Raw genomic sequence first — 24,889 nt, 5'->3', positions numbered from 1 at the left:
ACGAGTATATAATTATCAGCAATCGCAGCTATTGCACCTCAACTTTAATTACGAAAGCCATTGCCCAGCAGTTGCACAAGCTATTTGCTATTTGCCAAATTCCCGGGTGGCGACCAGCGTTTTGGTGAAATTCCGATTGTATATTAAATACTTGCCATTAAGTTTTAAGCAAATTTTAATTACAATGCCGTCGCTTCCGCCATTTAACACAAAAACAATTTCCGCCCGGGCATACATATTTTAGATCAAATATTGCAACTGCTGCACGAAGTCTGCTGGAATGGGCGTCCTGTGGGCTTGAGTGCGCTCCAAAAGTGGAGCTGGGATGTGGGTGGTGGTGATGTTGGAGGTTGTTTAAATGGTCTTTTTTTTCCACTTGGCTGGGCTGGGCCATGAAATATGAAATTCAGTTCGTGGCTACGTGACTTGGGAGTGTCTATTTTTCAGCAGGGTTTCTGCTGCACAAACGCATCCCCTGTTTACTTATTTAACACAATTTTCACATTTCATAATTCAATGTTGGAGCTGGAGTTGGGCGGTCTTCCTGCCCCAAAATGATGGGCTGTGGGCGTGGCTGTTGTGATACGCATGCGTAACCCCGCTTTGGGGCATTCAGGGAGGTGCCATCAGAAAGTATTTGCCGTTTAATGTTTCCCATCTTGCAACTGGTGATTGCATGCAACTCTTTTCCGCCTTTTTCTGTTTTTTTTTTTTGGCCAGTACCCTTATGTTATGGTACATAAGTGGAAAGCGCTGTCTGGGTTCTCTGAGCGAGACGACAACCTTGAAAGGCACTCAACAAATAAAAGCGAGCACTTCTTGCTAAACTCCGTGTGCCGTGTGTCCTTCGCTCACAATTATTATACATAGTTCCTGTTATTGCACAGGCACGTCACGTATCCGCCGTGGTGGCCCACTCACGAACTCGACTCCTGATGCCGAGGATGGCGAGGGGGGGCGAGGTTAGCCTTTGAACACCGTGTGCCTTGCACCACAAAACTTGCGCTTGATTTGCAAGTGCAGCGCACACGGCAAAAATACTTTTAAGTATGCATTTATTCACGAATCAATGGATATCTGGTAGTCGCTATGCTTCTCTTCTTTAAATTTAATGGCGTGGTATACAAATGTTATGATCTCCTACTTACTTACTACTTGTAAATGGTAATAGCTTAGCTAGAGGCAATTCCCTTTTAACATGACCCATTTTTGGCTGTTTTTTTGCAGTGCATGAGCTGATCATCTGGGCAGGATGTGGCAGAAGTGAAAGGTGTGCTCCAGATTGCTGCTTCTGATGTGACGGAATGTGGGCCTAGATGGGATTTGATTGATTGCTGTATGGGACAGAATCAGGTGGCTCGGCCAGGAATGCAAATCACGCCCGTTCCGCTTTAATGGCTGTTAATGGAGTGGTCTCTGGAGAATCTTTAATAAACAAATCAGGGAACTGCATAATTCCCTGCACAATGTGGAAGGATGTTTGGTGGCGAAGCTACTTTTGGGTTGGCCAGTAACTTCCGCTGAAATAGAAGCACTTCTAAAAGGTAATTGTTTAAAAATGGACTTTATTCAGTTATGGCGCAGCAATGTCCTCTGTGGCCACACACATGCATATGCATCCGCATCCGCATCCTCGCCATCCTGCTCGCCTCCTCCAACTGCATATAGTCCATAGATCGGCTGTCTAGTCATGTGTGCGCGCTGTCCATGTAAATTTTAAGCAACTCTCCAAACTAACAACCGACGCAAATTGCTGCTGTTGCGGTTTATTTTGTGTTGCAAAAATATGCAGTGCCCTGCCCTTACCGTCTGTTCCCGGGTCCTGAATCCTGTATCCTGGTTCCAGAATCGTGGCTCCCGTCTCCAGGCCCCTGCATCTGTGCATCTGCATCTCCCCTCTAGTGGCGCAAAGGCCATGGAAGATCTGGGGGATGCAGATTGGACGGACGGACGGCTGCTTCTAGTGGCGCATTGTTGGGCCTGACTTTTTGCTGCCCGGAATGTGCGGAGTTTGTTTGTTGTGATGTGTGTGCTAGTTGTTTGGCTGGTTGGTTGGTTGGCTTGGGTTGGGTTGGGTTGGCGGGCTTGTTATTTTACCCAAAAGCTGTTAAATTGCTTGAAACAAAACAGTGGAGCTTCATGGTAAGCAACCGAATAGGGGAACTCCGGGTGTTACGGGTGTTAGGGGAGTACCGCCTGCGTCCATGGCCATAAATATTAAAGTGGGTGTCAAAAGGAATATGTGGTGCGAAATGCTTTGAATGCTGGTGTTTCCCAGCATCCAATGAACGTGCAATTCGGCAATGAAATAAATGCCAGTGCCCTATGGAAAATCCAAGAACGTGCCCACGATCCCTTTGCCAGATAGTCCGTGAAAAGCTAGCTACTACACGCCACATTAATCAGAAAAACAACCAAATGCGTAGACAAGTCGCAACCCAAATCCCAATCCCTGGACAGCCGTACTTTATGGCCCAATGAAAGTTTCCACTTAAACGGGGATTAATTAAAAGTAAAAACTTGGCAGTGCACCTTGAATGAAGACTTTGCCATGCATGAATATTTTAATCAAATATCTTGTGCTCAAGAGAATGAAAAGAGCACGGTTTTTTTTCGGCTGCACTGGCCATAAGGATTTGCCTTTAGCTGCGAAACTTTGCTTAAAAAATTAAAATTATGCAAGACCAAGTTTTCTCGTTTATAGAGCACAGAGAGCAAAAGCGAAAAAATAAAAAGGCGAATTGCTCCTTATTATTTATTGTGTGCCCAAGCCTTTTCTGGCGATGTGTTAAGAAATTATGCGGATCCTCTGACATTGAACTCGCCAACTACTGCTGGATCCGGGATTTTTATTAAGTTTCAAGCGCTCAAGAGCTTTGCATTTTATCTGGCTGGCAGCCTTTGAGCGGTCTTAACTTTTCGACTACGCCCAGCCATCGAGCCCTTCTTATTTGTTATGAAAACTTCGGTTTGGCGGCCTCCCAGGGGGCTGCGACAAGTGCAGCTCGGGGCTTAACGTCTATGAAAAGCCCGTCTCGAAGGACGACGAGGAGTCCTTTGTGGGCGAGCAGGTCCTGGGATGGTGGCAAAAAGAGCGGTGCGTACGGCCCCGAAACAAGTTAGCTCCTTAGTCCTTGCTACTTACAGGGAACTACTTGTTTCCTGCCACTTCGTGTGTGGCTACGTGGGTATGTGTTCGTACCACCACTTACTTTGCTGGGATACCGTGGGTATGGGATGCTGTTGGCTTCCTAAACGGATATACCGACTTCAAATAGTTTTTTTCCTCTGTGAGCCCCATTCTTGTATGCTTCTTTACGAGTATTTCGCTTTTTCCAGTTGTTGCGGTTGCACTTTTTGTTTGTTGCCAGCCTGAAGGAGCTGGGGGTGTGGGTTCGGTGGGTTGGGGTTCCTTTGCCGGATCCGCCCAGAAATTGCGGACGGAATCGGGATGCAGCAGCACGTGCCAGAGGTGTTCCAACTCCGGCTGCTCCCCGGCACTCCGTAACTCGTGCCCCGGCAATGATGAGTTGTGGAATATTCCCGGGGAGCCGGAGAGCCGGACGGAGTACGGGCCACAGCCAAAGGACTTCTCGACTTTGCGAGCCCGCCAGCTGATACGGAGATGTGCGGTGGAAACTCAAGTCTACTGCTACACCTAAAGAAATATTAGTATGTGTATAATAAGATAGGTTAGAAGTATCTAAAACAGTTAGCGAAGAAGTCTGCTATTGGTAGAAAAATCCCGTTTCCTTTCCGTGAACTTCTTTAAACCGAATTGTTGCAGTGCATCCTTTGCTGTTATCTGGTCCAGTGTTCTCGACTCGCCAACTTGGCTATCCACACAGGACTAGGAGCGACCCAGGAGGCGTTCGAAGATGCCCGGATTCGCAGGACTCTGTGTTTGGTGTTTGGTGCTCGGTTCACTTGCTGCTTTATATTTACTAACAGGCACTTGAAGTTCATCGCTTACAAACATATTTTCACTTCGTCCTGCCCCGCATCCACATCCACATCCACAACGCCAAGACCAACACCACCACCAACGTCCTTGGTGAAAGTGCTTATCGCTTTATGATGGGTTCTGTTCAGTTCACTTCGGCTTAGAGAACTGGTATCCTTTGGAGCCCTGGGAGGGAATTTAATACTTGGGTGTGTGGCCAGGAAAAAGGTGAATGCGGTAATTATGTCCTTAAATTTCTGTTTCCATCGTTCGACAGCCATTAGGCCAAGCTATCTGGGTTAATTGTTTGAGTCCAGCTATCAGGCATCAAACTTAATTCATACTCAAACTCTTGCTGATCATTTAAAAAAATACGACTGGTGGTTTTTCAGCGTAATTACGCAACAGTTTGGAACAATAAGCGAGTTGCTGAGTTTTGTGAGCTGCATAAATTCATTGGGCGTTTCAAGCCACCGCCAACACGCAAGACAATGCCGCACAATGGGTGGGGAAAACTGGAGCAGGGACTCGGTGAGGATTTGGATGGGGGTATGGGGTTGTCCCAGCATAATCACACCTTGACCACCACCTGTCCGCGCTGACGGTTGGTCGCCCTCCACTCCCCAACTCTTTTTTCTGCCCCATGGTCGTTGCAGTGCATTTAATCTCGACAACATTTCCTTTGGCGTCGTCGAGGACGAGGACGCAGCCCATGACATTTCCTACCTGCAGTCCCTCCACGCTTCCTTCCGGCCCCCTTTTTTTGCTTCGGCCCTTTACTGTTGGCGACGTTGTCGAAAACAAAAATTAGTCCTGCCGTAAAATGGGCAAAGGAAGTGGTAAGTACCTGACCCACCCAAGCCAACCATCCGATTCGAGCGTCCACGCCATCGGCCGACTGCAGTAACCGACTTTGGCAGTAAAAATTCGTAATGTGCTGCTAATTAAGTTCAAAGCATAGTTCCAGGCGCTCTTCCCGGCCAGTCTAGTCCTCCTGCATTTAGTCCTGTGCCGCAACCGTCCGCAACCGCCGAAGGTCCTTGCAGTGGAGCGCCGGATGGCTGGATGCTTGGATGCGTAGGATGGGGCTATGGTGGGTTTGGTTCTGGCTCCAGCCCGTTGACAGTCGCAATCCTCAGTGAATTTTCGTATGATTGCCCCGGAAAATCCACCGGCCTCGAGGTCGGAGTTGTCCGCTTTGTGGCCGGCACATCCTTTATCCTTTATTTCACGCAAATAAAATACAAAAATTGATTCCGCCCTCAAAGGAGAGCCGGTTGCCATGGCATTACCGGCTATCCTTCGGCCTCAAAGCATATCCAAATCCTCAACAGTGGCAGCTTTGCCAGCACTTCACCAGTTCTTCGGGTAATGAGTTTTATATTACAAGTTTCTTAATATTTCTATGTGCTTCTAGATACATTATTTTAATGTGTGGTAGTAAGGTGTACGATAACTGTTGAAAAATCCTAATTTTAAGCTTTCATAAATTGGATATTATATTTGGTAAAATATTTATTTTGTTCTGTGTGCACGACTTTGATTGTGAAGCTTGTAGTAAGCCGAAAATTGCGGTCTGGCGAGCCCAGGACTTAGCTGGCGTGTAAATATTTTGCTTTAGCGGAGCCCTGGCCATCATCCAAATTTAAGGACCCTTGTGAAGAGCAGCGGACACTTTTGACAGGTAGCCCAGGGGAGGTAGAGGTGTGGGACACCTCATTTAACGCCACTTAGGAGCGAATACACTCCATCGTGCACATTAAATTTGTAATTGCATAGATTTAGTCGGCATTAAAATGCAAAATGCGTCTCGTGCCGCAGATGCGGCAGATGGAAAGCGGAAAATGGGGGTATGAAAAGTGCAAAATGGCGAAAGGGAAATGGAAAAGGGAAAATGGGTAGCATTCGCAAAGTTTCGTCGCCTTATTTATATGCAAACTGCACTGGCCACAATGCAACTAATTGCCACTGAGTTGCAATCCAGCAAAAGAGCCTTTTTCAAACTGGTTTCTGATGCGGCCAACGTTGTCTAGTGTTGATTAAATACTTGCCAACTGCTCTGCGCCATCGAGGGCCATTTTGATATAGGGGCTTGCGGCCAGTGATATCGGGGCTGTCATTTTTGCCACTCTGGCCCACTTGTTGTCACTGAACTGGCAGACAAACATGGAAACATGGAGTTTGGCCAGTCGTTTTGCATGGACTGCGAGTGCAGCCAGGACGAAGCCAAACAACAACGCAACTGTTGCGAGTTTAGAGCCACGCCTTATTGCGCCCGGGGGCATGCAACAATATTTGTCGTGCAGTTGATAAAACTGTCCTTAACTGCTCTGCTGTTATCCTGCCCGATGGTGGCGACGATTCCCGCTCCACTCGCAGGACCAAAGCGTCCAGCCGCATTGTCGTTTCGTCTGATGAGTTTTTAAGTACAGACAATTACAAACGACAACCGAGGAGCAACAAATGCAACAAACGCAATCAGCCAGCCGCATGCCAGACTCGCTCGCTTACTTAGCCGAGCCAGAGCCACGCCCCCTCTTCGTCCTTGGTCCTTCAGGGCCAACCATGCCGCCCCACCTCCGCCACAATCTGGGGCATTTCTGGGCGATGGTAACCATCTCAGGGACCTGCGTTTGCGGTTATCACATTCTGCTGGGCAGTTTAGCTGCGTAATTGAATTAAATTTCGTTTTAAAATGTAAAAGGCTTTTGATTTGGCTTGCAGTCCTTGATGTTGTTTCGTACTCCATAAAGTAATTAACATTTGTTTCAATTCCTGAGCACCAACTTCGGACCACGAGCTGGCGAATCCCACAAAATGGCAGTAAATCAACGATAAGTCCTCTTACATTGGAATTTAGATTTGGTTTCCATTGCACTTAAAACTACAACAAATTTAAGATTTTTGAGGCGCCAAACAGGGAATAAAATGAATATGATTTATACAAATCAAATCACTTTCGGTTAGAATTCCTTTTTCTTTGGACAATTCGTAATGCAATTTTATTATGAAAACCGTTTGGGGTTGACTTAAAAGCAAAACAAAATTCAAAGTAATCTTTCTGAAAAAGTAAATAAAAAATAATATCCGTTTGGTTGTCAAAAAGAGTAGCTTCGAAATGCCCGGAAAATCGATGGGATTTCACCACCATATCGATAGTGTGCGTTGGTACCGTGGAATGTCCGCCGTGCAGATAAAAGCCTGTGATGGATTGCTGCACGCTCTACGGGATGACATGGCGCAGGGATCCACGTACCGGGTGCGCCACTGTGTCCACCAGCTGGGCATCTATCCGCCGGTGGGAGCGTCGCAGATCCAGGACATCATTGCCATGAGTCAGGGCAGCGATCTGGCATTCTTGTGGTTCTTGTGGGAGTTCGGCTACAAGAGCCCGCGAAGGAGCAGAAAGGACAATTGCAACTTGGACTCGGATCACTATACGGTGAACGAACAGTTGCTGTTGTCCGGAATTGCCCATTTGGATATGCCGTCCACCCTGAGAGCCTTGGATGCCTTGCTGCCACCTGCCACTCAAGCAAAAAAGCTCCACTCGCAAGTTAAAACTGCACAGAGTTCTTCGAAGACAACCCGCCCAAAGCCAAAAAACTATGCCCTGCCATATTTTGCTCCTCAGGTTCGACCTCGTGAGTATATCCCGAAATCCAAATACCGGCCACCCGAGACCAAGGTTTGCTTTCCGGAATATTCGCATTATAAGGATCGGTTGCACCGAATCCCAAATGAGGGGCCTCGTTGGTTTGCCCAGTACCGATTGTGTCCTGCTAAACGAATGGTAGCCAAGTTGCTCACAAAGGAGCTCGACGGGCTCTCCTTGCAATCTGACAATTATGATTTGGAGGACAATGATCCCATATGCGAGACTCATCGGTTCTTAAAGGAGGCGGAGAATTTGCAAAAACCGGAGAAAATCTACAACCAGCGATGTCTAGCTCAGCTGGATGTGCCAGGGGATGAGTTGAAAGCTCGCCGGAAACGCATCTTACAGGATATAGAAAACAATGTTAAATGGGCGAGTAATAGGATTGGTAGGCAAATGAAAAGACCTACAAGTCAAGACACTAAGAGAAAAAAGGCTGATTCCACCATGGTGATGGGGTTGGGTATCGAAGAGAATCCCAGGTTGCATTCGTATGCCCATTCAATGGATAACTCGATCAGGGTTATGCTCATGAAGGGAAACAAGGCCCATCGCTGTGGAGCAGGTGACTGTGAAATCCTGGATGTGGACGTGAAAGGTTCTACGGAAATAAATATGAAACCACAATGTAAAAGTACTAGGAGTAGTGACAATAGCCGATATTTACCACCGCAAAAACGGATATCAATTGAAAAATCAATCGAGGAGCCACCTAGTTTGCCAACTTCCAAGTTTAAGAAACTCGCAGATCTTATTCCCGCTTGCAGTCGAACTCTGCGTGCTTGAAAAGATCATTCACAAAGTGTCCTGCAGAAGAGAGCTTCACAAAGAGGACTATTGCTGGCTTTCAGTTGGACCACCACAAGGTATACGATATCCCATCGCCTCCTGTAGAGCCCTTGCCATGGGAGGATAAGGTCCTAGACTTGGAGGACAAGCGACCTGTGATCGAAAGGATCTGCATTGATGCCCTTGGGAATGGCGAAACAAAGTCCAAGAAGGAGTTGCAGCGAAATAAATTCATTCCGTCAGTTTCAAGGGCAGCTGCCAATTGTGCAGTGGATATGTTCCGTACAAAAGTAGCAGAAACCACGGAGAATCCAGCTGATAAGCATCCAAAACAGAATAAGGAAATACTCATCGATCCTGATAACGACGAGCAGATTGAAAATCTTCTGAAGGAAGCTCTTGGGGTTCTCCGTGGCAATCGCCAGTACGTGCTAGCCACCTTCTCCAATGCCCACAAGATGCCGGTGCTCCTTGATTGGGTGGCGAATCGCTATGGGAAGTCGTACAACCGGGCTGCGATGAACTCCCTCGTGAAGAACTCCTTCCGGATATACGAGACCGTCTACCAATCTGAGAAAGGGCACAAGCAGGATGTGTTGAGACTGAAGAGATCTGTGACGGGTCTGGGTGCTTCCATCAACTATGCCAGCCACAAGAAGTTCATGTCCCAAGTCAGCCAGAGGAAGGCCGAGTACAACGAGAAGCTGAATGAACTGGCACTGGAGCAGACGCGTCTGGCCTGGCTGGCAATGCGAGGATACTCGCACCTGGGCGGCAACATCAAGGACGCCTTCTTCGCCTACATGCCCGCCAGGCGGCAGGACATCAAGCGCCAGCATGTTTGGAAATCCTATGACTACAGGGATATGGTGAAACTTCGGCTGATATCGCGGCCAATGAGCATCTGAAATATGGTGATTTCCAATTGCAAACGTGTTTTTCGCTCTGTCATTTGGAAACCCCATCCTCAAGGTCTGGTTCTACAGGGCAGATCGAAAAACATGCATGTCCATGGCTATCATGGTTTTCATTCTGCCATTTGGAATCCCCATTACATTCTCTGGTTTGCGTATATCTCGTGATCTGCTTAGTGGCTGGTACACTCGGAAAATCATTCAATGCAATTTGTCATTCGCCATTGCGGCCAACTACTTATGTAAACCAAACTATGTATAATCCCAATTAAAAATGCTGATGCCCAACTAAAACGCCATGGACGGCAAATGAATAGCAAACACGGCCGAGTCGAGGCTTAGTTTCAGATTTTCAGCTATCGCCTGGTCGCCAGACTGCCGATGGGCCGTTGTTGCTCATTAATTAAAAACGGGGTGGTGGAACAGTGGAGGGTGGAGTGTCAAACCCATTCCCATCCCCATCCCGCACTGAATTGCGGAAAAGTGGAAAAGCGGAAAGGGGGGCGGGGGGAAAACAACAGACTGGCAAGCTGCTGGCCATGTAATGGCGCTCCAATGACGCACGTGACACGTGTGGCAGGGCGCTGACAATTCAAAATCGACTCGCTGACAGCGGGCAGATGACGCAGCCAGGAGCACAGGAGGACAGGCGGACAGAAGGACATTTTCGGGCGGCGTCGTCCTGGCTGATGGCAGGCAGCGGTCTGCCCGCAGCACTTTGTGTATTGAATCGGTTGAGCATGTGACAGGATTATGATATAAATCATTGCATACTTTACGGCCGCGATCGATTTAAGGGCGCCAGGCATTTTTATTTTTATTTTTATTTTTTGATAAACCGAAACAACCGGCGCGCTTCTGCTATTGATGAGTGCTTAATTATTTATTTACTTCATTATTTATAAATTTAATTTGTTTACTGTAAGTCAGAAATCATCTTTTTTTCGTACCTTAAATAGGTTGGTATTTGTATTGTTTTGTAAATTGTATTCCACAGATGAATACTTTTAATCTTCTTAATTATACAAAGCTTAATCGTGTAAACATCCTATAAAAGACGTATCAATAGCACGTCACCGATTATTACTAGGTCAGTTACAATGTGTATGGTTTTTCCCCCTTCGGAAACCATGGGACAAACATCCTTTTTTAGGTGCTTAAGTAAGATGCAATCACACAGTTCCCGGGGCGGATGTTTTTTTACGGATCCTGCAGGAGCTGTCCGATAATCACCGGCCAATACAATGAGCTTGGTGTGGCAGAAATGCGAACAGTGCCCCCCGGAGACGGATCCCCCATTGGCAGTGCCATTTCCATGGCCATTATATTCAATTATACGACAATAACGTGGCGCTTAGGGCGCTGCGGTTCACGGGAATTGAAAATAATAATAATAATATAGGGGGTGTAGTAATGGTGGGAGTGTTACGTTGAATAGATAAAAAGTGCAAGCTGGCTTTTCGGTGTGGGGGGCAGGGCGGTTGATGGTCCGTGCACAAGGACTTGGCCAAACTATCAGCAAGAAATTATGATTAGCTTTTGGTTTTGGTAAAGTTTTCGACCGCAGTCAGCAGTGGTGGGGCACTTTCGAGCTGCCATCGCATACTTTGCGCCACTAATCCGCCGGGCGAACGGACCAAGGACTACGGACAGCGGACAACGGACAACGGACAGCGGATAACGGACAGCGGATTGCGGACGGACAGCGCATCAGTGGAGCATGAAGCCTGGGACCTGAGAACAAAAAAGGGAATTTACGCAAGCGCAACGTTTTAATTTGACTCTTGATTGTTATGCCATTGTTGCCTAGCATTGTGCATTGCGCATTCTACACTCGACATTCAGCGCCCTTAACTCTGTGTGGGCTCTTAGTGTAATCGCCGCTAATGCGCCCGAAATTGTGCTAAACGATTTTCATTCTGAAGCCTTGCCCTCCAGCACATCCCAGCACATCCCATCACATCCCATTTCCGCCCACCAATTTTCGAGACTCCCGGACCGCGGGCTATTAAGCAAACTGAGGGCTGTGCGTTACAATAACCATGTTTTAAAGCCCCGGAAAATAGGGATGCTATTTTTCTGACTTATCGCAGGATTATAAATCGTGGGACATTTGGCTTTCCTGGCCATTGAGATTTGCATTTGCACGCAACATTTGTTAAATTTCTATCGTCATGTATGTCATTTCACTTAATTATGCCATTTACTTTGCATACAAAGCTGCCATAAGTTTGCTCCCAAAATTCTTGGACAAATTTGCGGAGAATAGGCGAGGCATTTTACCAGCACAGAACAATTTGTCACAATTATTGCACACGAAATGACAGGCAGATGAAAACCAAGCAGCTGGAAAACAAGCTCCGGCCCCGGAAAAGTCGACTCCAAGTAGGCGAGCCGCACTTTGACAAGTTAAATGTGTTCTGGGCCTGCACAATGATGCAGCAAATGCTCGCCGGAATATTCAGTAGCAGGAGTAGATGTAGGAACAGCAGCTGAAGCAAGCCACCTGGTTGGGACAATTTTGTCATATTTTTTGACTAATTTCAAAAATGCAAATCATCGATGTCCTGGCCGAGCGGAGCACGTCCTGTCGCCTTTTTGACAAATTTGCCAGCACTGCTCGTGCGGCAATGTGCTCGTCGCAACTTTTTGTGGTAAGGAATATCATGGATCCGTTTGGCTTTTCCTTTAATTTTTCATACTGAAAACTGTCGATCGTTATGTTTTCCATGGACCAGGCAGCCGCTCATTTGTTTGCAGCTTATTCGCATAGTTGATGTGGGTTTGCTGCATGGTTCAGAGGGCCATAGTTCATAGGGCCATAACTGGGCCATGTTATGCAAAGCTGGCATTTTTATTTTCTGCCTTTGTTTGCCTATCCCTTGGTTTGTTTAGGCCACAAAAGTCCTTCGAATGCACCAAAATTCGATTATTCTTTCAAACTAATTGGGGCTTTACCTTTCATTGAAGTTTTGAATTCCTATTATGTTGTATTGATAAAGATTGTGCTGCTTAAACCTATTATTGTACATATATGTATTTTTAATTACATATTTCAAGGATCTTTTCAAAAAACAAAGATTCTGTTTTGCTTCGAATAATTACAATAATGTTTAAATAAAATTATATTACTTGAATAATTATCAAGTAGTTTAAACAGCTTGAGCAACATGAAAATTTTTAATTCCATATTTTCTAAATCTAGTTAACTCTTTCTATTAACTAATTTTTATAATTTCTTAATTATAGGAAAGTCAGAATATTGTTGTGCCTAAGCATTTCTATCTAAATACTACATTATATCGTGATCGTTTTGGAACCCCGTATAGGAAAACAACTCCGATGATCAATCTTTTGTAACCATATGACATTAAGAGTGGAGAGCTTTCGAGAAAGCTCTTCGGACCGGTTCTCTCCAAATCGAAACTGCGCATGCGCAGCCTTCTCGCTGCAGTTTCCACGGAGCAGGGCGAAAGCAGCAAAGGTGTGGAGACTTCTGGGCGTTAAAACTCATTCGCCAAGCGATCGGATCGCACAGTTGAGTTCGAGACGTAGACGCGTGCGCACCTACACGAGGTTGGTGAGTCCCGATTTCTGCGAGTGTAGTGCGGATGATGTGGGGTGAATCGAGTGCAGCAAGTGAATCGAATGCAGACTGCTCTTGAATGCCGTTTAAAGTGCCGGAAAGCATATCAATTTGCAATATTAAAAATAATCTATCTGTCCGTGCAGGTTAATGTCGGCTAACGAAATGGCGCTTGTGAAAATATGCATATTTGCTTTGGCTTTGGTCGTGGGTAAGTGTGGAAAAAGCTCTTAATTGCATTTGCCAATTAATGATACGTCAATACCATGGCGTGCAAAATGTCCCTGTGCAAACGCCATTTGAATAATGTGCCGTGACTTTAATGCTCTTCTGCTTTCGGCGAAAACAATCGCCTCTAATTGTTGGCCGCACCCAAACAAACAGCAACAAGCGTACAGGCCAACCTACAAACAACGCAACAAATAAACGAACAAATAAGCGAACAAACCAGCATAATAGCGACAAACAACCATATGCAAATGCTGTATGCAGAATGCGGAATGCGGCGTGCAGGAGCAACTAAGCTGAAAAATATTGTTGTTAACATTATTGGCGCCCATGTTTATGCATATCTGCAGTGTTTGCAATTCTGGCCAAACCACTCTCATCATGTCAACTGTTGTCCAAATTCGATGGCATGGAACACGTGTAAATGCCACATGTAGCATATATGGCATATAGGATACTCGTCTACCATATAGCCATTGCTGTTGTTGCTGCCAATTTGCATGACTTTTGTTTTTCGCTGTTCATACCCGTTACTCGTTCAGTAGAAGGGTATACTAGATTCGATAAGTATTTATCAATTTATATAAACTCTCTCGGAAAATGTATAAGCTGAAAAGTTATGTTACGATATACAGATACTGTAGACTTTCGAGCTCGTGTCAGCTAATGACGGGTGTCTGATAGTCGAGGTACTCCGCTACTGCGTTCTCTCTTGATTGGGTCGAAATTACAAGTGCGAACCCATTGGCATTCCAATTGCAATTGGAAATTCGGTAATTTAATTTTCTGGCAAATTTTCTGCTCATCTATTGTGTGAAAGCTCATTAAAAATTTGTTTGTCTCCAATGTGCGGGGCATTAAAAATGCACATTGTTAACGCGCCGGCATAAAACATACATATTAAACAAATTGATAGGCGAGCAACTGTTGCACTCGGGGGCGTAAGCTGAATTTGGTAATCATATTAAAATGGCTATTGAAAAATATGCCAACAGCTCATTATTAAATGTATTGCAGTTTGGGGGGCCGACGGGTGAAAGCAAATTAAATTGCCAGTTAATTTGGGGAAAAACTCACCGCGTTGAGACAAAGGAAAAGTTTTTAATTTGATTGTAAACATGTTTGCGTGAAAAGTTTATAATGTGTTGTTTGCCTATCCGGAGAGAGTCAGACGACGAACACCTTTCCCGCCACATATAAAAATCTCTTACATCCAATTTAACAAACCGGTCGGTTCTATGTCAATCTCGCATCAGTTCAGTGAATGACATGAAAAAGTGCTTCAATCTGTTTATTTTTAATCTATTTAATGTTCATTGAACCTAACACGCTGCCTGCACGCACTTTCCCAAGATGACACACGCACCCACAACACCCACGACGTGTGTGACTGGAATCGAAAATCCAAAGATCCCAAAACCGATCCAAAGCGGGCCACAATGCGTGTTAAAGCCAGCCCCGTCTGCTTCGCAATAGGCAGTCAATTAATCTAGTCTAACCGGACTGGGAACCGAGTCAAACGGTCCAGGACCGGGTTGAACCGGGCCCGTTGACAACGACCGACTCCGACTCCGGCTCCAATTTCAATTCCAATTCCGACTGCGACTGCGACTGTGACTGCGAACTCCATGGCAAACTTGTTGACAGACTGTCAGAGCGACGCGACGGCCCCCAACCAAGTCGACCAAGTTGACGAGTCCAAAAAAGCCAGGCCCAAACCGCATAGGCCACGCTCCGCTTGGCTCACTCGCACTCGCTGTGCGGCGATATAAAAAAACGGGGGGCCATAAAAATGAAAGGACAATACCTATTCAGGAGCAGGTCGTAAGGGAAATGCCCTTGGGGCACAACCATTTGAGGCAATTATTAAAGAAATGAGGAAAAAAGTAAATATCCGAAGGGATAAATTCCATTTTTTGCCCTTTAAGGTACAAATATTATTGCACATTTAAATATACACTAAATTAAGTTGGATTGGCTTTGCTATTAAAATGTTTAAGTTTAGGCAATTTAATATTGAATTGTAATTTTTGGCAATAAACACGCATCTAACTGAATTAACTAAAAATAAGTGGAGTATGCGTTAAAATCATCAATGATTATTTCAATAATTAAGACTTCGCTTGTCACTTAAAATCTTAATATAACACCAAACAGGCAGCTCGAAAAAAGTTTTACAATAATGCAATTATGCGTTTGGTTTGGCTTTAGTTAAATTCATTGCAAATTTCAATTTGAACGCTCTCGATTAAGTGTGAATTTATAAAATTAAAAATCAATTAATAATATCTGTGTGGTGTTGCAATCTATAGGCATGTTGCTCACATTAAAGCCTATTTCTAAGGCCCACGCTTATAGTTGTGTGTATCTCACAGTTTTTAATGCAATTTTTTCGTTTTTAGTGCGTTTTTCGTTGAACTCCGGCGCAAGAGTATTTGCCAACTGAACTATGAAGCTTTGGTTACTTTTTCTTCCCCAGCTTCTTGTTTGGGTGGGGTATATTTTTTTGTTGGTTTTTCACCAGATCCCGGGTCGTGTACGAAACATGTTTCAATGACAAGCGACAGCTGCAACACCAGCAGCATCAGCAGCAACTTGGTGTTGTTGGCTTAAATGTTGGCCGACACTTCACGCACTAATTGCTCTGTGGAATTGTTTCTTTATTAACGTTTAATCGAATGTCAGCCGAGCGACGTCAGCATCAGCATCAGCAACTTGCTGGCATTGTTGATGTTCACTGCGGCTGCCGAACGAAAATTGAAATCGTCTTTTCTTGTTTCTCCGCTCGCTTGCCTTTTTACTGAAGTACTATGTATCTACATATATATATATATATACATATATATATTTTTGCAATTTTTGCGCTGCCTGATTGGAGTGGTTTACCTTGAGGAGAGTTGCACACGCCCGTTAACTGGATGCATTTGCTGCAAAGTGGCTGCAACTTGCAGGAAATGCGTGGCAATGTCTCGGTTTGCCAAACTGATTGCCACCGAGTTTTCAAGGCTGGGCGTTGGCATCAGCTGATGAGCGGCTTAGATCAGCTGTTAATGGGTCCAAAACCGGGCTTTGTAATCCCCGAGAGACTTTCACTTTTAAGGTCGCCCCAATCCGGTGGCCTGTGTCGCAATCAAAGCAAAACTCATATACATATCGCTACATATTGGTAGCTATTTGTTGAGTAGCCGCAAACGGGTTTTCTCGCAAACATAGTGGAAACGTTGAGCAAAAAACAAAAGGCAAAAACGTGCAAGAAACACTCAGAAAAAAAATACAGAAATGTATTAAAAACAACTTTGAATAAGGTGAATTTTAAGTAGATTAAAAGTTGCGTATTTTTATTCAAGTGGCCGAGTTTTTACATTAACAAAAACGGAGTATGTTTCATTTATTATTAATAAAAATATATCGAGTTTTTGGCTTAAAAGAGCTTTAAAATCCAAATCTGAGTTCAACTTGAAAAGTTAACATTGCTTATTATGCAAAAGCAATCTAAAAATCAATTTCTCATGCTAAAACAATCAACAGAGGACTATTGTCAAAAGCTTCAACTAGATTAGATCCTGGAAATAAATTCACAAGCTTAGCCAAGTGTTTACACTTATGACAAACGAACATGGAAATATTGTTAAATTTCACACTCGATTAGGCACATTTTATTTAATAGATTAGCTTAGCATTTATATAAGAATAATTGTTGCAAACTGTGAGCTTTGCTGCAATTTAATAACGAAACCATGGAATTAAATGTGGCAAATGGTTAAATACAGTTTAAAGTTTGATTTATATGCGAGTTGATAAAAGTTGTTTGCAATATTTCATAAACTGGCTAATGCAGAGAGTTTTCATCAACAAAGTAGATTAAAGCCACAAGCAAGGACATTTTGTGTGTTATTTATGGATGGACTGCGTTTACATGTGTATATCTCCACTACCAACTACCAACTACCTTCCTTGCAGGTCTGACCGCAACCCAAGCGCAGGAGTCGAGAGGCGGTTTCCGTGGCAGTAACAGCCAGTTCCGCGTGGGACCCGGCCATCCGCCCTCGCAGCGCCACCTGCCTCCACGTAACCGCGATCCCGTCCAGGAGGCATCGGTGGTGCCGAAGAGCAAACAGACGGCGGCGGAGAGGGAGTACGAGCCCACCGAGGAGTGCCCGGAGCCCAATGGCTTCTATCCGGACAGCAAGCAGTGCGACAAGTACTATGCCTGCCTGTAAGTGACCAAAAAGGAGCAGACACCCCCCACGGCCACGGGGCGTATGAGTAATGCTGCATGCCTAATGCCACATTGACCACCTTTGCAGGGATGGTGTGCCCACGGAGCGACTGTGTGCCGATGGCATGGTCTTCAACGACTACTCGCCCATCGAGGAGAAGTGCGATCTGCCCTACAACATTGACTGCATGAAGCGCAGCAACCTACGTGAGTATAACTCCCTAATTTGTGAGACCCGCCTTACGTATGCACCTCACAAGTTCCAAGAAGCCTCCTCCTATATTCTCCTATATATATGTACATATCTGGCTCCATCTCCTGGGCAGAAAATCGGGCAATAAACGCGCTCCGTGCCCGCACTTACTTGCTCGTTACTTCTGGGCTGCGCTTTTGTTAACTTATTTATTATGCAAACGGCATGCGCGGCGGTTAACCCAAATTGTTGTCGTCAATAGGTCTTTGGTCTTGGCGGTGCTTTGTTTTCATTTTTCGCCTCCTCAGTAGACTTGTTTTATTCGTGATTTTATTATTTCCCCAAACGCCCGAGTCGCGCCATCGAAATTTTAAGCCCAATTCCATGGCAATTGGCTTCCCGCGGCTTTAAAATACCCGGGAATTCAGTTTATGCCACGTGTGTGTGGCAGTAGCATCCTTCAAACTTTTCGACAAAAGACTTTTGTTAAAGTTTTCTCGTTGAGAGTTTCTTGCACCAGCACTATTTAAAGTGGCTTTAAGAAATTTGTTATTCCCTCAAAAAGGTGAACACATTTTGTGGTCGCACTTTTTAATATTAAATATTAGTGATCGTTTTAGTTTTTAAATAAATGATTTGCCAGCAGCCATCAAGGCAATTAGTACACATTGTGCAGGCCCATTAGCAATTTCAATTACCTTTGTCTCCTGTTGACATAAAACGTTGCCATGGCATATACTCGTATGCATATAGTTCGTAGTTCGCAAAGCATACAGCACCTGAATAAATGTGTGTCTACTCGTAGTACATTGTGCTGGCAGTAATGTATTTACGGATGTGCAAAAAGGGATTTTACGGGCTAGATACCTTATACGTGGGAAGTTCAAGGATGCATAGAGGGAATATTCCATTTGGTAATTTCTCAATTGTCCAATGCCAGAAACACCTCAGTCATCGCTTCACTGTCCCCGGAAGAACGGATACTTTGGCCACGAGAAGCCGGGCATCTGCGACAAGTTCTACTTCTGCGTGGATGGTCAGTTCAACATGATTACCTGTCCGGCTGGCCTGGTCTTCAATCCCAAGACGGGCATCTGCGGCTGGCCGGACCAGGTGGGCGTCACCGGTTGCAAGTCGGAGGACGTGTTCGACTTCGAGTGCCCCAAGGTGAACGAGAGCATCGCCGTGACCCATCCCCGCTACGCCGATCCCAACGACTGCCAGTTCTTCTACGTCTGCGTCAACGGGGATCTGCCCAGGCGGAACGGATGCAAGCTGGGCCAGGTCTTCGACGAGGAGAAGGAGACCTGCGACTGGGCACGCAAGGTTCCCGATTGGTTAGATATATTCAGTACTATCAGAATCTTTATATCTCTAATATATCTATTCCATTTCAGTGCCGACTGGTACAAGGATCGCCTGACCGACAAGGAGCTGGACGAGCTGGAGAACCCGAAGCCCAAGACCACGACCACCAAGCGGCCACCACGTGTCCGCGGTCAGTCGAGGCGCAAGCCCCAGCCGAAGCGAGTGGAACCGGAGCAGGATAAGGAGGAGGTGGAGGAGTAGGCCTGATGCCCCCGACTGTGTTAGTCTTAAGTGAATCCCCACTGAATGTCACCATTAAAAGCGTGCAGAAGGTATACCTAACCGTTGATCGCCTTACTCAAACTGGGGTAACGCCCTGGGCCAATCGTATCACTTGATGCTGCTGGGCAATCCGCGGATGCCAGGGGAATTAGCCCCAACCTCGCTGCTTCGTTCTCGATTCCCAAAGCCCCGGCGAATGTAATATGCATGGGAATTTGTGTGAGGAGCAGTTGATGTGGTGCCAAAACGAGAGGATTTTATGCGCATCCAGTGTGCACAATCCGTGCACTCTGCGATGTCCTCGTGTCCTGTCCCCTCGTCCCCTTGTCCCCTCGTCCTCGTCCTCATCCTCGTCCTCGTCCTGGTCCTGGTCCTCGTTGTGCCCGTGACATGACGAAATCAATGCTGCTCCCTGCCCAACTCTTTGCGAGAGTTTTACCCATTGCCTGCAGCGCATAAATTCAATTTGCCGATGAGCGTGCACAAAAGTATGCAACAAAATGGCAACAACTCGATACAGGACACACACACACACACACACACAGCCACACACAGGGGAACAAGGATATTGTGTGTTTGTGGGGGAAAGGACTCGGAGAATGGGGCAACATGTGTATGACGTTTGGCAGACAAGAAGCATTCGATAAAACGCATTGAAATTGCATTGTGGAAATTGTGAGCAGTTGAATGGTGAGATTTACAGTGGCCATTGCCAATGGAGGGAATGAAAACTTCTGGGGTGGAGAAAAGAACTCAGCAACTCAGCGAGCAGTAGGAGGGGAAACTGCCGTTAAGGGCATCAATTCTTATTGTTTAAGCACTGACGTAAAATCTGAGCAAACGATGACATTTCTACTTGGCATTGCTCGAACGTTTGCTTAAATTTACTTATTCATTCGAATTGGGGCAGTTATAAATGGATTTCCTATTCAACTTGGTAACAGAACAATGAATTGATGACGTGTCTGGTTGGAATATATCCATCGAACAGGTTAATAGGCCAACTCTAGACAAGTTGTGGTCTGATTTCCACACATTTATTGGTCGAGTTAAGTGGTGATTCACTTGAAAGTCTTTGAGTATTTTGAGAAAAGCTAAATATTTGAAATACACATTTTATTTGCAGAACAAGTCATGACAATGTCACAATAAATTAGATAAGCAAAAAGTTATTTTTCACGAGTCTAATATTTAATTTTGGTTCTTCAGCCGACCTAAACTCTCTCTTGTTAGTACTTAGGATATATGCATATTACGAAATATTGCTATGCCAGCAATAAGTGGGTCAAATTACCTTCGATCCAATCTCTTTGGGAACTTAGTTAGCCGGCGATGGACCAGCTATTTCGGTGTTAATTAGCCACAGCTACGGGTCGTCTACCCCGGACTTTTGGCGGCTGCCAAAGGACATGGGGACAATCGCCTATTGAGCAGCTGCCTCTAATTAATCAACAAACACACATGCACGCGCGCACAAGGACCAAGGTACACACACACACTCGGAAGTGAGGCGTCTCTTGCTCGGCTGTCAATAATTTGGCACGTCCTGTGACCCCAGGCGCCACCTGCTTGTCCTTGTCCTTGTGCCTGTGCCTGTGCCATCCATCGTGTCAGCTCGACAATGAACCGCAGTCAGACCCATCGCACAGCACCACTTTCCACCCCAAGCCAACTACAAGCCGTGCCCTTGCTATCCTCACCTTTCCGGTTCAGAGGAGGTCCATCTAAAAAGCATTTCGTCGAACTCAGCGCCTACTTAATCAAGTGTAACATGGACATGTCCAGGCTCACCTGCCGTTTGACATATTGCGCGATGTCCAACCGCCCCACCCGTCCTCCTCCGCCGTGACCTTCACTTGGGCCGTGTCCTGTGGACGACGCACGGAGAACTCCCCTTCCGTGTCCTTCGGTCAGCGTGCGCTGCTATCAAATGTCAAATTTGACATAAACAAGTGTTTACATAATGACAACCACAATTTGCGTAATTGTCACCGGCATCCGAGGCAACAGACGATGGACACGGACGCACCAAGGGTTCCGCCATATCGCCGGTGCTCCAGAAGCCCCTCGAAATGTTCAAACAGAAGGGGAGTCCTGGTACACTCGGTGCCCCACCCCCCTGCCCCCTCCGAAGAGGTGTTTGCATACCCCCAAACATGCTGTTTCACCCTTTCAAAGTTGTAGTGCGGCAAACTAGAAATGTTTGCCAGCACTGATTAATTGATGGGCATGTGCGAGTCCTTGCCAAGCTCAAGATGGGAAAATCATTGTTTCGCAACTGGGGAAAGTCAGCTAACTTTTTAATTTCATATTCAAGTTGGTAGGAAGTCTAGCAGTTCGTTATTGTTGTTACGCAGCAACTAAACTCGTCTCATCCTGGTTATCCTAGCATATTTGACATATGTTTCTGTATTGGGTACTTCTTGGGTATTTAGTCATATATTTCAATTGATTTAAATAGGTTATTTAGAACTTATCATTAAATACGCAGAGCTTATTTAACAACAAGTTATTCCCTCAATGTGTCTTAATTTTTAATATTATCATGTAAAAACATGTAACTTTTGTTTTGTGATTATGTGACCTTTAAGAACTTGACATTTATTCGTTAATTTTATCCCCATTGTCACTCAACTTCAATAAACTTCAGCATAACCAGCATTTTCCTCACCAACCAGCACAACATTATTACCAGAATATACACAAAGAGAAAAATAAGGAAAAAAAGTAGCCAAGCGAGGATTTCGTGCCTAACGCTGGAGAAAAGTTGATTGTTTGGCCCTTGGGTTATTTGCTTTCTTGATGAAATAATTAAATGTCATTCATTGAGGTCGTTTGCCGCTTATTCTTGCAGCGCCATCGCAGGACCTCTCCTCTGCCTCTTCCTCCTGATTTCCGGCCGGGCCTTGTGTAATTGCTGACCGCTTTGGCATATCCTTTTTGCGCCTTTCGCCGACTAATTTGTGCAGACACCGCCTTGGGGGTAGGGTCCCTTCTTGGGTGCGGGTCCTTCCGCTTTTGATTTCAGCTATTGTGCCCATAAGTTCATTAAACCTTTTGGCCAAGTTGCGCCATCGGTTCTGGGCTAATTAAGTGCTGCACATCCTGGCGGGGCCAAGTTTAATGAACTACTGCCCAAATGTGACGTCACACCTGACGCATGCCGTCTGCAAATTAGCATATTCATAAGATACATCTGCTATACAGATAGATATCCTATATAGATGGGAAGAGATAGACAGACAGACAGCCAGACACAAGCAGCTCCACAACCAATTTGCTGCGCAAACTTTTGGGTCTTGGCCAGTTTTCAATTTGATGTAAGCCAGCAGCCGAAGTTTGAGCCGAGTTTATTGCCTCGCCAGGCAAGTGGAAAGTAGTCGAAAGTGGCAAGTGGCAAGTGGCAAGAGGCAGCATGGAAATCAATTCTGGCCCAAGTCGCGCCTTTGGCCACTAAACTGCAGGTGGTGTCCCCTCGCTGGGAGGGGAAATAACACTTTTCCCCGGGGCTGTACCCAAAAGTCGGCGCAATGCTCTGCCAACTTTAAAACTGTCAAATGGACAAGCCAAATGCCAACCCAAAACTGTCAAAAGTTATGAATTTCCCAGGCTCACCAACACACACACAGAGAGAGAGAGAGAGACAGGATAGTCGGTGTCCCCTGGATCGCAATTAATGTGAAAAAGCAATTTGAACGGGTAGACATAGTTTGCCATAGTATTATATGCAGTATATCCTGGTAACTAGTGCGGCTACCGCAGCTAAACATTGCAATTGGGCTGGCCAGGGCGCCTTAGGCAGCACGTATAAATCATATGAATTTATTATGATGATGGCATAAATCATAGGACCATGCAATATATAAAATTGCACGATTTTTTTAGGGGGGCTTTTTGTTTTCTGTTGAGCCATCAACTTGGGGGCATTGTGTTCGTTGTTTAAGCGCCGCAAAATATGCAATTCAAGCGATACCAGTTGACAACAAGGAGCAGGGGGCAAGGATGCAGGAGCCCAACAGTGTTGTCTTTTTAGCTGCATTCCATAATTAAAAAAGTTCATTTTAACAATGCATGAGGTAGTTTATTTCAAAAATTACAAGGACAAAAGTGTCATGATGCATTTATGATTCTTTTTAATGTAATACCTCTTAAATAGATATAGTTGTAGCCAGTTCATGACTCTATTTGCTACCAGAGGTATTATTAAATACAAGCTTTATCCTTAAATTTATGTTTAACGCACTTTCTTATACAAATATATGTGCTTTTAAGCGCCGTTCTAAGCCATCTAGCTTATGCAATAATATTTTGAAGCAGAAATTGTATTTACCTTTTCAAACCGTAAACAAGACGTCAGTCCCTTCGCTGCAAGATAAATACATTCATTTTTAACCGTAAAGTGAAATTTAAATGTCTGTTCTGGACAGAGTCCAGAACTCTGTGGAAAAGTTTTTGCCACTTTTAATTACCTAGAAAGGAATTACTTCAAGTTGCTTGTTTTGGCCGGCTTCTGGTAGTAGTTTAGCTATTTTATTGTTTTTTAACAACTTGCCGCAACTTTATTTGGCGAATCTAGCAGTTCGCCTTGCTGATATGGCGGCACCACTCGAGAACAGGGCAACTCAGGTCAGCTCCTGTCAACGGTTGGCGCTGGTCAGGGAGCACAGGATCAGTATGGAGTTGGCAGTTGGGAGCAGGGAGCAGGAGCAGAGTGCAGCGCTGCGGCGAAATGTTCCGACAGCTCGGCACATGTACCCCTTGCTACTCTTCCATACTGGTCCATACGAAAAGGGCCAGAAACGTTTTGGCCCGGCACCCCATTGAAATGGATGCTTCTTTGTTTTTGTGTGCCGGGCCTAAGCTTGGGGCAAGTGGACACTGGTCACAGAATGGAGCTCCACCACTCCAGCTCATTGCTCCACTTGCAATTTGTTTTTAGTGGCCTGTTTATGTTGTGAGCATCGCCGCAGTGGTTGCAGGCATGGCAGTAGTTTGGGTTAGCAGTTTGTAGTTTGTAGTCTTTCGGCGGCTGTCACTTTTCATTGCCCCAGCCTGTTCATAATTTCCATGTTAATATTGCCCTTGAGTCGCAATTCAGCAATGAAATTAACTCGACTGTGAGCTCTGCTGTTTTGTCCTGCGGTTCGTGCTCACCCCATCGCAGTTTCATTCCTGGGGCAACAAAAACATGTCCCTTGCAATTAGCATATGAGCAACAAAACCATGTGTGGCCCGGCATTGTGGAGTTTGCGGTGATATTGTGGGCGTGGCGGAGCCAGTAATTTATGAATTTTATGGCCATTCTGTTTAGGGACTTGCGGCGGCTGTCGATGATGAGGGCGGTCAACAACTAACGAACTAACTAGCTTTTAATTTGACGAATAATCATCTTTGGGCAATTGGGCGCTTGAAATGCGCATGGAAAGTACCCAGGGGATGCTGAAACTGGTTCCCACTGCGAGCGTAAATAACACTTTTAACGATTTAACATTATTAAGCATACAAAATGTAGTTTTATTCGAAATCTATTGACCATTGGGCAAAAAAAGGCAATCAGAGAAACATGTATTCCATATGTACGCGTAGCAACCACTCTTATCCGTTTAAATAAAATGTATAGGAAAAACTATTCGAAATAACATAGAAGAACATCAAATGTTCAAATAGCCTCTAGAAATTATTTAGTATTTTTTTAATGATAAATACATTTGAAATATTATTTTCCAATTGTAAACAACGAGGGCTGTTAAAGATAAATTATACATTAAA

The 24,889-nt window shown here is 45.2% G+C and overlaps 2 protein-coding genes across 3 annotated transcripts; both read left to right on the top strand.

Annotated features, from left to right (window-relative positions):
- Positions 1-7,031: 7,031 nt before the first annotated feature.
- LOC122625467 lies at positions 7,032-9,598 on the top strand. Its single transcript, XM_043805552.1, is given in 2 exon segments — positions 7,032-8,379; positions 8,382-9,598. Coding segments are annotated over 2 exon segments (2,235 nt in total). The 5' UTR covers positions 7,032-7,061; the 3' UTR covers positions 9,299-9,598.
- A 3,232-nt stretch (positions 9,599-12,830) lies between these two features.
- Positions 12,831-19,173, top strand: LOC122623463 (protein obstructor-E). 2 transcript variants are annotated; one of them, XM_043802649.1, is made up of 6 exons: positions 12,831-12,880; positions 13,037-13,101; positions 17,079-17,334; positions 17,426-17,544; positions 18,471-18,867; positions 18,928-19,173. In XM_043802649.1, the coding sequence occupies exons 2-6, from the start codon at positions 13,041-13,043 to the stop codon at positions 19,097-19,099; spliced, it is 1,005 nt and encodes a 334-aa protein (XP_043658584.1). In that variant the 5' UTR covers positions 12,831-12,880; positions 13,037-13,040; the 3' UTR covers positions 19,100-19,173. The 2 variants fall into 2 exon arrangements, with proteins under 2 accessions (XP_043658584.1, XP_043658593.1); XM_043802658.1 differs by having other exon boundaries at positions 12,855-12,884.
- Positions 19,174-24,889: the final 5,716 nt, after the last annotated feature.

This window comes from Drosophila teissieri, chromosome 2L (assembly GCF_016746235.2).
Source record: "Drosophila teissieri strain GT53w chromosome 2L, Prin_Dtei_1.1, whole genome shotgun sequence".
Taxonomy (NCBI): Eukaryota; Metazoa; Arthropoda; class Insecta; order Diptera; family Drosophilidae; genus Drosophila; species Drosophila teissieri.
The sequence above is the reverse complement of the archived record's forward strand: the minus strand, read 5'-3'. Positions and strand labels throughout refer to the sequence as shown.